General features: G+C 77.9%; 3 protein-coding genes across 3 annotated transcripts; 2 read left to right on the forward strand and 1 right to left on the reverse strand.

The window, feature by feature from the left end:
* Positions 1 to 1,050: 1,050 nt before the first annotated feature.
* On the reverse strand, positions 1,051 to 5,213 carry RBMS2 (RNA binding motif single stranded interacting protein 2). Its single transcript, XM_086769005.1, is given in 13 exon segments — positions 1,051 to 1,241; positions 1,320 to 1,394; positions 1,482 to 1,589; positions 2,106 to 2,161; positions 2,164 to 2,369; positions 2,479 to 2,525; positions 2,623 to 2,732; positions 2,813 to 2,892; positions 3,143 to 3,300; positions 3,413 to 3,504; positions 3,588 to 3,646; positions 3,748 to 3,899; positions 5,085 to 5,213. Coding segments are annotated over 13 exon segments (1,287 nt in total). The 5' UTR covers positions 5,148 to 5,213; the 3' UTR covers positions 1,051 to 1,160.
* Positions 5,214 to 7,144: 1,931 nt separating this feature from the next.
* On the forward strand, positions 7,145 to 9,348 carry LOC147597105 (aquaporin-like). Its single transcript, XM_086768980.1, is given in 6 exon segments — positions 7,145 to 7,159; positions 7,814 to 7,855; positions 7,857 to 8,075; positions 8,077 to 8,364; positions 8,444 to 8,524; positions 8,961 to 9,348. Coding segments are annotated over 6 exon segments (846 nt in total). The 3' UTR covers positions 9,162 to 9,348.
* Positions 9,349 to 10,150: 802 nt separating this feature from the next.
* LOC147597106 (lens fiber major intrinsic protein-like) lies at positions 10,151 to 12,077 on the forward strand. The gene is given in 5 exon segments (XM_086768981.1): positions 10,151 to 10,201; positions 10,204 to 10,521; positions 10,901 to 11,065; positions 11,176 to 11,256; positions 11,882 to 12,077. Coding segments are annotated over 5 exon segments (810 nt in total). The 3' UTR covers position 12,077.
* Positions 12,078 to 12,503: the final 426 nt, after the last annotated feature.

Here is a 12,503-nt window from a genome sequence, read left to right on the forward strand (position 1 = left end):
CCCCCTCGCCCCCCCGGGGCTGAGCGCGCACCCAGCTGTGGGGTGAGGTAGATGTGTGGTGGGGGGGCCCCCGCCGCCCCGGGGGGGGGCACGGGGGGGCCCTGCGGTCCTGGCGGGGGGGGACACCGAGGGGCCCCGGGGGGGCCGGGGACTCCGCTGCGCGGGGGGGGGGCTGGAAGAACCGGGAGGCCCTGGGTAGAGCGCGGGGGGGGGGGGGGGGGGCACGGCTGCCCCCGAGCTGGAAGCAAATGGGGGGGCTGCCCCCCCCCCCGCGGGGGAGGGTCGGACGGACAGACCCCCGCCGCGGGGGTTGCGAAGCGGGGGGGGGGGTGCCCCCCCCATGACGCCCTCAATCTTTGGTTGCAAGAGCCGCCCCCGCGGCCCCCCCTGATTGTCGCTGCGGGGGGGGCAGCGCGGGGGCCAGGGGGGCTCTAAAGTGCCTGGTTGACCCTCGGGGCGCCCGTCGCTGCGGGGGTGGGGGGGGGGTTATTGCACTTGTCCTGCCCCCCCCCGGGCCGGGGGCTGCATGCAGAGCCCCCGCCCGCGCCCACGGGGCAGGAATGGCTGCGGGGGGGTCGGGGGGGAGGGGGGCAGCACCCCCGGCCCTGCGGGGGGGCTGGCGCCCGGAGACTGGACCCCACGGGGGTGGGGGGGGGGGGGTGCTATGGCCCCCCCCCCATCCCCGAGCCGGGGGCACCGGCCGGACCGGGCAGCAGAAGGCACGGGGGGCGCCGCGGCTGGGGGGGGGGCTGGCAGGGCCGCGGGCCCTGGAAGCACGGGGGGGGGGCGGCTGGGGCCCCCCGCCCCCCCCCCCCCCCACCCCGGGGCAGCGTTTGTTGTCTTTTCCTTTTTCTTTTTTTTTTTTTTTTTTTTTCTTTTTTCTTTCAGTTTTTTAAAAAACGCGGGAGGAAAAAAAGCCCTCCAGCGGGGGGGGGGGGGCGGCGGGGGGGGCACCCTTGCCGAGGGGGCAGCAGGGTGCAGCGGGACGCCCCCACCCCCCCCCCCAGCTCCAGCACGGGACCCCCCCCGGCTCAGGGACCCCCGGCCGGGGCGTGGATCCTTCCCGAGGGGGGGGGGGGGGCTGTGCCAGGCGGGGGTCCCGGCACAGCCCCTCCCGGCGGGGCGGGGGGGGGGTCCCTCGGGGCGGCCCCCCCCCGCCGCTACTTGGGGTAGGGGTAGGGGAAGGCGCCGGGCTCGGACGGCGACTCCACGGGGCCGTGGCTCGCGGCGGCGCTGCCGTCCTGCGGGGAGGCGTTAGCGGGATGGACCCCCCCCCCGCGCACCCCCCGAACCCCCCCGGCCCCCCCCCCGGCACTCACGTCCAGCGGCAGCGCGGGCGGCACCGGCGGGTACGGCGGGAGGAAGGCTCCGGGCACGGCGGCGGCGGGGACGTACTGCGGGGAGCGGCGGCGTCAGCGGGGCGGGGGGAGCGGGGGTGGGGGGGAGGGGGCCGGGGGGGGGCGTGGGGGGGGGGCGCTTACCGTGCCGGCGCTGCCCAGCGAGAGGTGGCCGAGCTGCTGGGCCAGGGGGGCCACCACGGAGGGCTGCAGGGGGACGGCGTGGTCCACGGCGGGGGCCAGCACCGCGCCCTGCGGGGCTGCGTCAGCGTGGGGCCGGGGGGGACACGGGGGGGGACACAGGGGCGGGGGGGGACACGGGGGCGGGGGGGGAACGGGACGGGGGGGGGGATGGGGGCGGGGGGGGACACGGGTGGGGGAACGGGGGGGGGGGACAGGGGGACGGGGGCACAGGGACCGGGGGGCCGTGGGGATGGGGAGGGGGCAGAGGGGATGCGGGGGACCGGGGGGGCCCCGGGGCGTGGGGCAGGGTGGGAGCACAGTGGGCGGGGCATGCCCAGAGTGGGCGGGGCTGTGACAGCGGTGGGCGGGGCACGGCAGACCTGGGCGGGGCTGTGATGGCGGTGGGCGGGGCATGCCCAGAGTGGGCGGGGCTGTGATGGCGGTGGGCGGGGCACAGTGCAAAGTAGGTAGGGGTGGAGAGGGTGGGGCAGGGCGGGCAGTGGGCGTGGCATGGCGGGCAGTGGGCGGGGCATGGCGGGCAGTGGGCGGGGCAGGGCGTGGCAGTGGGCGGGGCTCCCCACTCACCGTGGGCTGCACGAGGTAGGACTGGTGCATCCAGGCGGGGCCGTGGACCTGCGGCAGCAGCGGGTGGGAGCGGGCGGGGGCTCCCCGGAGCACCCCCCCCGCGCCTCCCCCTGTGGGACCCCCCCTCCGGGACCCCCCCCAGCCCCGCCCCCTGCCCCGCCCCCCCGTACCTGGTAGGAGGAGACGGGGGAGGGCAGGTAGGGGCCCAGCGCGGCGGGGGCGAGCATCCGGCTGGGGGCCAGGCCGTAGGGCGCGGGGTAGAACCTGCGGGGCGGGGTGGGGGGGGGGGTCAAGGGTGGGGGGGGCCATGCAGCAGCCCCCACCCCCCACCCCCCCCCCTCCCCCGGGGCCTGGGGGGCCCTGGGGCACCCACCCGTTCTGCAGCGCCGTCGCGGGGTCGTAGGCCAAGGTCACGGTGCCCTGGGGGGGGGGTGGGGTGGCGAAGGGGGTCAGCGCTGCCCTGCAGCCCCCCCCGCCCCCACAGCGGCCCCCCCCGCCCCCCCCGGCCCCCCCTCACCGCGTCGCTGTCCCGCGCCCAGGCTCGCCCGTTCGGCACGAACTTGCCCTGGCTCTGCCGCTTCTTCTGCCCCCCGTCCGCGAACTTGCACAGCAGTGGGTCCGGGGGGGCTGCGGGGGGGGGGGGGGGGGGGCGTCAGCGCCGTCAGCCAGCCCCCGGCCCCCCCCTCCCCCAAACCCCCCCAGCCCACCTGGCACCCCGGGGGGGGTCTTGATGTACTTCCCGTTGAAGTGGGTGATGACGGCCTCGCACTTCTCCGTGGACTCCATCCTGGGGGGGAGCGGGGCTGGGGGGGGGGGGGCGCAGGGAGCCCCCCCACCCTGTGCGGCCCCCCCCGGCCCCATGCAGCCCCCCCGGCCCCGTGCAGCCCCCCCAGCCCCGTGCAGCCCCCCCGCCCCGTGCAGCACCCCCCATGCCCGCCCAGCTCCCCCCCCCACCCCTCCATCCTCCCGGGCGCCCCCGCCCTACGCAGCCCCCGCGGCCCCCGCCCCCCCCGCGCCCCCCCGCGCCCCCCCCGTACCGAGCGAAGCCCACGCCGCGGCTGGCCCCGTGGGGGTCCCGCAGGATGCGGGTGGAGACCACCTGCCCGAAAGGCTTCAGCAGCGCCTCCAGCTCCTGCTCGTCCACGCCCAGCGGCAGGTTGGAGATGTACAGGTTGGTGGGGTCCTGCTCCTGTTGCTGTGGGGCGGGGGGGGGGCCGGGGGGGGGGTCAGGGGGCCGGCCCGGGGGTCCCGGGGGGCTCTGGGCGCGGGGGTGGCCCCCCCCCGCACCCCGAGGGGCCGTGCCGTACCTTGGCCATCTGCGCCTGCACCCCGCTGGCCTTCAGCGCCGTCACGGCCTTCTGGGCCGCCGTGGGGCTGTCGAAATCCACGAAGCCGTACCCTGGGGGGGGGGCGGGGGGGGGCGGCAGTGAGAGGGACCCCCGCCGCCCCCGCCCCCACCCCCCCCCCCGGCTGCCCCCCAACCTTTGCACTTGTTGGTGGTCTTGTCCAGGATGGCTTTGGTGGAGACGATCTTCCCGTAACTGGGGGGGAAGGAGCGAGGGGGGGGGGTCAGTGCGCGGCGGGGCCCCCCCGGGGGGGTCGCGGGGGGGGGGGGTGGCACGGGGGACCCCCCCCCACTCACGGCTGGCACAGCTTGACGAGGTCCTGGTCCGTGGTGCCGGGGTGCAGCCCCCGGATGTACAGGTTGGTCTTGCTCAGCTGGTCGGCGGCCCCCCCGGCCGGGCTGGGGCTGGGGGGGCCCAGCGGCTGCACGGGGGGCACGTAGGGCTGCTGGGGGGGGTGGGGGGCGGTGGGGGGGGGTCAGCGCTGCGGCTTTGCTGCCCCCCCCACCCCCATCCCAGGACACCCCCCTGCCCCGGAGGCGGCGCCGCCTGGGAAACCTCCGGGGCTGAGTCAGGGGGAAAATATGAGCCCCCCGCCCCCCCCCCGCCCCCCCCCCCGGGTCCTGCTGCCCCCCCACCCCCTGCGTCCCGTCCCCCCCCCGGCTCTGCTGCAGCGGGGGGTGTCCGTCCCTGGGGGCGGGGGGGGGGGGTGAGCACATGCGTGTCAGGGCACACACACACACACACACACACACACATGTAGGAGCACACGTGTGTCAGGGCACACACATGGGGGCATATGCCTGTCAGGGCACACACACACATGTGGGGGCACACGCGTGTCAGGGCACACACACGAGGGGGCACATGCATGTCAGGGCGCGCACGCACACACACATAGGAGCACACGCGTGTCAGGGCACACACACACACGTGGGGGCACACGCGTGTCAGTGCACAGACACACACACACACACACAGGAGCACATGCGTGTCAGGGCACACACACACACGGGGGCACATGCAGGTCAGGGCGCACACACACATGTAGGAGCACACGCGTGTCAGGGCGCACACACACATGTAGGAGCACACGCGTGTCAGGGCACACACACACATGCAGGAGAACACGCGTGTCAGCGCGCAACCCGCGCGCGAGGGGGGGGGGCCGGTTCACGAGTGCGCGCGCGCGCGCCGCCTCCCACGCGTGTGCGGGCGCGTCCCGGGGCCGATCCGTGCGCGAGAGCCCCCCCCCACCCACCCCCCGCCCCCCGCCTCCCCACCCGTGGCGCGCAGGCCCGTGCTCGTGCACGCGCGTCGCACGCGCGTGTGCAAGCGCGCGCGGACAGGTGTCTGTGGGACACCCCCCCCCCTCCCCCCGCTCTGTCCCGCGCGTGGGGCCGACGCGCGGCGTGGGGGGGGGGGCGGGGGCGCGGGGAGGGGGGGGCTGGGCCTCACCGGGGGGGGGGGGGCGCTTGTCCCCGTCCCATCCCCCCCCCGCTGCTGCCCCGGGCCCGATCCCGCAGCGCGGGGGGGTGGGGGGGGAGGGGGGGGGACAGGACACCCCACGGGCGATCGCGCGCGGGGGCCGCGGCGGGGGCGGCGGCGGCGGCGGCGCGGGGGGGCCGGTACCTTCTTTGCCGCCCTTGTTGTAGGCGAGGGCGGGGAGCCCGGGGCGCGGCGGCACCGACAGCAGCATTTTCCCGAGCGCGCGAGGGGCCGGGCGGGCCCGCGCCTGACGTCACGCCCGGGAGCCAGCCGGGAAGCGGCGCCGGCGCCGCGCGGGCCGGGTCCTAGCGCCGGGACGGGCCCCCCCACCCCGCCACCCGCCCCCCCGCTTCCCGAGCTGCGGCGTGGGGGGGGGGGGGGGGGGGGCGGACACACGGTGCCCCCCGCACGGCCTCGTCGCTGCTGTCCCCGCCGCGGGGCGGTGCGGGGAGGACACACCGGGGGAAGCGGCCCCGCCGCTCGGCGTCAACCGCGGGTTCGCTCGGCCCCGGAACGATCGTGCCCTGGGGGGGCGCGAGGGGGGAGGCTGCACCCCGGGATGCGCTGCCCCAGCGCCGGGGCCCTGCTGCGGGCTCAGCAGCGCGGGGCCGTTGCGGCGCGGCCCGCAAAGAGCGGCCCCGTGGAGCGGGGGCCCTTTAAGCGCGGCTCCTTTAAGGCCGCCAAGCCCCGCCCCCGCCGCCATTACCCCTCGGCGGCGCGGCCGCCCCGCCCCCGCGCCCCCCGCACCATGGGCGCGGCCATTTTGGAGCCGGCGGTCACGTGCTTGCCCCCCTCCGCCCCTCCCGTCAGACGGGGCCGCCATGTTGGCACCGCCCTCCCCCGCCACGTGACTCCAGCCGGCCCCGCCCCGCGGCTGAGGGCGGGCGGGGCGCCGCCATCTTGGCCTCTTGTCCCACTGCCCCCCCCCCATCCGCGGTGGGGTGGTGTTAAAGGGGGGGCCCTGGGAGGCACCTGGGGCCCTTGGGGGGGGTCTGTGTGGCGGGATGGGAAATCCCAGGGGGTCTGTGGGGCAGGATTTGGGATCCGGGGGGGTCTGGGGCACCTGGGAGGTCTGTGGGCCAGGATTTGGGATCCTGGGGGGGCTGGGGGCACCTCGGGGGTCTGTGGGGCAGGATTTGGGATCCTGGGGGGCTGGGGGCACCTCGGGGTCTGTGGGGCAGGATTTGGGATCCTGGGGGGCCTGGGGGCACCTGGGAGGTCTGTGGGGCAGGATTTGGGATCCTGGGGGGGCTGGGGGCACCTGGGAGGTCTGTGGGGCAGGATTTGGGATCCTGGGGGGGTGTGGGGGCACCTGGGAGGTCTGTGGGGCAGGGCGGGGGATCCTGGGGGGGGGCGTGGGGGCACCTGGGAGGTCTGTGGGGCAGGGCGGGGGATCCTGGGGGGGGGGCGTGGGGGCACCCAGGGGGTCTGTGGGGCCAGATGGGGGATCTGGGAGCACCTGGGGGTCCCCAGAGGGTCTGGGGCGTGTCGAGCACCCCGGGGTGGTGGTCTGCCGGGGGCAGGACGTGGGGGCCCAGCTTTGGGGGGTGTGGGGGGTCCCGGGAGCACCGGGGCGGGGGGAGCCGCCGCTGCCCCACCGAGCCCCCCAGGCAGCGGGCCAGGCGCCCCCGCCGCGCGTCCGTGCGCCGTCCCGCGTGTCCCGCGGCGGCGGGCCGGCCCCTTTGTGCCGGCGGATTGTTCTGGGCGTTTTGCAGGGCGTCAGCAGCGCCGGGGCCCCGCGCGCCGCGTGCTGAGCCAGGCCCTTCGCCGCTGACTCACCCCACGTGCGGGGGCCGGGGTGCTGAGCTGGCAGGGCCGCGGCCCCCCGGCTCCCCGCGGGCACCCCCCAGCCTCCCGCCGCCCCCCGGGGCCCCGCCAGTGGCGTGCGAGCGGGGCTGCACCCCCCCCCATGGCCCGCGGACAGGCACCTGCCCCCCCCCCCGGCCTTTCATCCCTGCCTTTCATCTCTCGCCGGTCGTCCTGGCAACCCCCCAAAGTGTCCCAGCTGGTTGCCATGGCACCCGGAGATGCTCTGAGCCCCATCCCGGGACCCCTGCCGCCCCCCCCCAGCGCCCCGCCCCGTTCCTCGGCCCCCCTCCTGCACCCCGGGGGGTCTCCCCACACCGGGGAGGTGGGTGCCGGGGGGGGCGGGAGGTGCCCCCCGCGCCCGGCAGGCCTCCGCGCTCGCCCGGGCCCCGCAGCTGCGCCATGGCCACCGGCGAGGTAAGGCCCCCGCGCTGCGCCCCCCCGGCCCCCCGCTTTGCCCCCAGAGCCGTGACCCCAGGGCCCGGGGGTCCCTCCCTGCCAGGGGGTGGGCGGGCGGCCCCCTGCCCCCCCGGTCTGTCACGTCAGCACCCCAGCCCGTACCCCGGCACAGGGGTCCCTGTGTGCCCCCCCCCGCGGCCCCCGGCCCGGTTGTGGTGCCCACCCCCACCCTGCTGTAACCGCAGCACCCATCGCGGTGGCCGGGGTGCTCCCGTTGCCATGGTGACCCCGTTACCACGGTGCCCCATTGCCGAGGTGCCCCCACCATCACCTGGGGATGCTGAGGCATCCCGTTGCCATGGCAGCCCATCGCGTGGTACCCAGCGTTACCGAGGTACCCCATTGCCACGGTACCTGGCCACAGGCATCCCGTTGCCATGGCACCCCATCACTGAGGTACCCCATCGCCACGGTACCCGGCCACAGGCATCCCGTTGCCATGGCAGCCCATCACCGAGGTACCCCATCGCCACGGAACCCGGCCACAGGCATCCCGTTGCCATGGCACCCCATCACCGAGGTACCCCATCGCCACGGTACCCGGCCACAGGCATCCCGTTGCCATGGCAGCCGGTGCCCATCAAGGTGACCCCGGCCGCCCTGTGCCCCCAGGAGCTGCGGCGCGGGCGCTGCTGGCGGTGGGCGCTGGCGGAGGGCGGCGGCGACCTTCGTCTTCGTGGGGGTGGTGCTGGGCGCCTCTGCGGCCCCCGAGCCCCTCGCCCCGGCGCTGGCGGGGGGGCTGGCGGCCGCCGCGCTGGCCTGCACCCTCGGGACGCCCCAGGCCAACCCGGCGCTCACCCTGGCCCTGCTCTGCACCCGCAAGCTGGGCGCCCTGCGCGGGGCCGCCGCGCTCCTGGCCCAGTGCGCCGGGGCCCGCGCTGGCCTCCGCCGCCGCCCGCCTGGCGCTGCCGGACGCCGCGGGCACGGTCACGAGGGTGAGTGCCCCGTCCCCGTCCCCGTGCCCGTCCCCGCGGCGGCGGCGGTGGGGCGCTGAGGCCGGGCCGTCCCGCAGGCGGGCGTTAGCGGGGACGGCGGCGCGGGCCCTGGCCTGGGAGACCTTCGCCACCTTCCAGCTGGCGCTGGCCGCCTTCGCCGCCGCCCACCGGGCCCCGCACGGCGCGCTGGCCCTGGGCGGCGCCGTGGCCGCCGGCGCCCTGGCCGCGGTAAGGACCCCCGCCCGCCCGCCTCACCCCGGGGCTGCGGCCCCCCGCCCCGGCCGGCCCTGACCCCCGTCTCCCGCAGGGGCCGTTCTCGGGGGGCAGCATGAACCCCGCGTGCTCGCTGGCGGTGGCCATCGTCACCGGCGTCTGGGACGACCACTGGGTGAGTTGGCGGCACCCTCGGGTCCCCCCCGGCGGCCCCAGTGAGGGGGTGGGTGCCCCCAGCTGCAGTGTGGGACCCCACCCGGTCCCGCTCCGTCCCAGGTCGGGGGTCCCTGACTGTTCCCTTCGTTTGGGTGGGTCCCCCCGTCCCCACGGGACAGGTCACCGTCGGCCGCACCCCCAGTTTGGGTCCTCCCGGTCCCCCCGTCACGGGACAGGTCCCCTCATCTCCCCGTCCTTGGGATGGGCCCCTCCCGGTCCGCCCGTCCCAAACGTGTGACCCCCCCCCGCAGCTCCTCACCCCTGGAGCAGGTTCCTCCCGTCAGCCCCCCTCCCCGAGGGGGGGTCCCGGTCCCCCCGTCCCTGGGGCGGTGCCCAGCATGCCCCGACACACGTCCCCCTGTCCCCGGGACGCCCCTGACTGGTGCCCCCCCCAGGTGTACTGGCTGGGCCCGGTGCTGGGCGCGGTGCTGGCCGGGCTCTCCTACGAATTCGCCTTCGCCCCCGACGCCTCCCGGGAGAAGCTGGGCGCCTGCCTCGCCTGCCGGGACGCGGCGCCGGTGGAGACCACCAGCCCGGCCCCCTCCTCGCCCTCCCCCCGCAGCCCCCCGGCCCCCCCGGGCCAGGGCACGGCCTGAGCCCCCGGCCCCTCGCTCCGACCCGGCCGCGAGAGCTTGGCACGGGGGTCCCGACGCCGGGACCCCGCCAGCCCCCCGGCTCAGCGCGGAGACCCCCGGCAGGGTGGGAGGGCCGGGGGGGCCGCGCACACGTGGCTCCAGCCCCCCCGCTCCCCCCCGGGGGGATTAAAGGCAGCTTTGGGTCAGAGCTGGGTGCAGAGCGATGCTGCGGGACGCGGGGGTCTCGGCGGCAGCAAGACCCCCCCACCCTGAGCCCTCGGCGCCCGGGGGCACCCTGACGCCGTCCCGCGTGCCCCCTCCCAGCGGCCCCGCGGCGAGGGCGGGGGCCGGGACCCCCCGTCCGCCCCGTCCCGTGCCGGGGCGCTGAGCGCAGCAAAGCGCTTTGTCGCGGCCTCTGCAGCCCCGGCAGATTTGCGCGGGCGCCAATGGCGGGGCCGAGCCCTAATCCCCCCCCGGCCGGGGAATTAGCGCCCGCTAAGCCGGGCTGAATAACGCTCCCGCAGACAACAGGCCCGGGGCGGGGGGAGCCCCCGCGGACCCCGGCGGGGGCTGGCCCGGGGGGGGGGATCCCCGGCCCCCCCATGTGTGGGGCTGGCCCCCAGCGGGGTGGTCCCACAGTGTCCCCTAAAATATGGGGGGGGGGGGGGGGTCAGCGCTGTCCCCAGCCCCTGAGCGCCGTGGTGTCCCCCAAACCCCACACAGGGCACCCATGGGTCAGAGCCCCCCCACTCAGGCAGGGCAGCCCCAGGGATGGGAGGGGGGGGCAGCTCTGGGGGGGTCCCCGCTGTCCTGGCGGTGCGGGGCTGCCCCCGGGGGGGGTCCCGCGCCGCGCGTCACCCGTCCCCCGCCCCGGGCAGCGAAGCGGTTAAGGGGGGGTGGCGGCGGTGGGATCCCACCCCCGGGGCCGGCCCGGGGGGGCCTTATAAAGGTGGGCGCGGGCGGCCCCCCGGGGAGGGGAGCGGGGCCGCGGAGGGCAGCGGGGCCAGGCCATGCGGGAGCTGCGCTCGTCCTCCTTCTGGAGGGCCGTCCTGGCCGAGTTCCTGGGCAGCCTCTGGGCAGCCTCCTCTACGCGCTGCTGGGGCTGGGGGCTTCCCTGCGCTGGGCCCCGGGGCCCCCCAGCGTCCTGGGGGCCGCCCTGGCCTTCGGCTTGGCCCAGGCCACGCTGGTGCAGACCCTGGGCCACGTCAGCGGGGCTCACGTCAACCCGGCCGTCACGCTGGCCTTCCTGCTGGCCTCGCAGCTCTCGGTGGCCCGCGCCCTGGGCTACCTGCTGGCCCAGCTGCTGGGCGCCCTGGCCGGGGCCGGCGTGCTCTACGGGCTGACGCCGGGCCCCGTCCGCGGCACCCTGGGCCTCAGCGCGGTGAGAACCGGCGGGGGGGGACGGGCTCCGGGTTTTGGGGTTTGCTGTCACGGGGTGGGGGGGGGTTCGGAGATGCTCGGGGGTTCGGGGCGCTGAGGGGGTGAGGGGACTCGGGGGGGATTTGGGAGCGGCGTGGGGCTGCGTGCGGGGGGCATGGGGCAGTCACGGGGGTGTTTGGGGGTGAGGGGGGGGTTTGGGGTACGGCGGGGCTGGGGGTGACAAGGGGGTCGATGGGGAGTTGGGGAAGGAGGTGCTTGGGGGTGCGGGGATGGCTGGGGCAGCGGGGCTTTGGGGTGTCGGGGAGCGGGGGACCAGCTCCGTGGGGGCGCCGGCTGCTGGCCGGGGGCAGGCGGGGTGCTGAGCCCCCCTCCCCGCGCAGCTGCACCCCGGCGTGGGCCCCGGGCAGGGCATGGTGGTGGAGCTGCTGCTGACCGCCCAGTTCGTGCTCTGCGTCTTGGCCAGCTTCGACGACCGCCACGACGGGCGCCCCGGCTCGGCCGCGCTGCCCGTCGGCTTCTCCCTCGCCCTCGGCCACCTCTTCGGGGTAAGGGCGGCCGCGGGGACCCCTCCGGGTGTGACCCCGGGGGGCTGTGGGGGGGTCGAGGGCCCCGGCGCCCCGTCATCTCCCCCCCCACCGCCCCGTCCCCCCCGCAGATCCACTACACGGGCGCCGGCATGAACCCCGCACGCTGCTTCGCCCCCGCCGTCATCACCCGCAACTTTGCCAACCACTGGGTAAGTGGGGTGCGGGGGGACCCCCCCGGCCCTCGCCGGCCCTCCCCCAGCCCCACATCCCCCCCCGGCCCTCGCCGGCCCTCCCCCAGCCCCACATCCCCTCCCGGCCCTCGCCGGCCCTCCCCCAGCCCTACATCCCCGCCCTGGCCCTCGCCGTCTGTCCCCTAGCCCCGTGTCCCCACCGAGGGGGGGACGGCTGCCTGAGCCACCCCGGTGACAGCAGCACCCCAGGGTGCTGGGGGCTGCGCAGATGGGGCGCAAGGAGTGTGTCCCCCCCCAAGATCTCGGGGGGCCGTAGCCCCCCTCGCTCACGCTGCCTCCCTACCCCGCGCTGGTGGGTGTCCCGCAGGGATTGGGGCGGGGGGGGTGCTGTCTCCCGCAGGTGGGGGAGCCCCCGGAGCGCCGGAGCCCCACTCGTGGGGGTGGGGGGGGGTTCGGGGGGTGTCCGGGGTGCCGGTGGGTGCCACGTAGGGATGGGGGGAGGGGGGTGCCGTCTCCCGGGGGTCGGGGAGCCCCCCGGCCATGCCAGAGCCGCACAGGCCGGGCGGGGGGGGTGCCGTGCCCCGGGGCCGGGGGGGTACCCGGGGTGCGGGTGCCCACGCCCCCCCCCCCCCGCACCCCGCAGGTCTACTGGGCGGGCCCGCTGCTGGGCGCGGCGCTGGGCGCGGTGCTGTACGAGTTCGCGCTGTGCCCGCGGCCGCGCAGCCTGGCCGAGCGCCTGGCCGCGCTGAAGGGGGAGCCGCCCGCCGCCGCCGCCGCCGCCGAGCCGCCGCCCGAGCCGCCGGCCGAGCCGCTGGAGCTGAAGACGCAGGGGCTGTAGGGCCGGGCCCGGTTCCCCCCCCCGCCCCCCGCTGCTGCTGTGCTGTGGTGCGTGTGTGTGCGGCGCGGCGGGCGGCGGCGGGGCCCCGGGGCCGCCCCGCCGCGGCGGGAGTTCTGTGTTCGGTGCATTAAACCTGCTCTTTTATTTTGGTAACCGCTCGGCCGTCACCGGGACCGGGGCACCGGGGGGAACCGGGCCGGGCCGGGCCCGCGTCGCCACGGCAACCGCGCGGGGGCTGACGGGAGCCGCCGCCTGTTCCCGCGCAAGCCGGGGAGCCCCGCCCCGGGGGAGGGGCTGCGCCTCAACCGGCGCCTCGCTTAAAAGGGCAACGCGGCGCATGCGCCCCCCCCGCGGAGTGGGAGAGGCGGGGGGGTCCCCGCAGCACCGGCGGTGCGGGGAGCGCGGCGGAGGAGGTGTGGTGCGGGAG

Source organism: Chlamydotis macqueenii, chromosome 29 (assembly GCF_036417535.1).
Source record: "Chlamydotis macqueenii isolate bChlMac1 chromosome 29, bChlMac1.mat, whole genome shotgun sequence".
NCBI lineage: Eukaryota > Metazoa > Chordata > Aves > Otidiformes > Otididae > Chlamydotis > Chlamydotis macqueenii.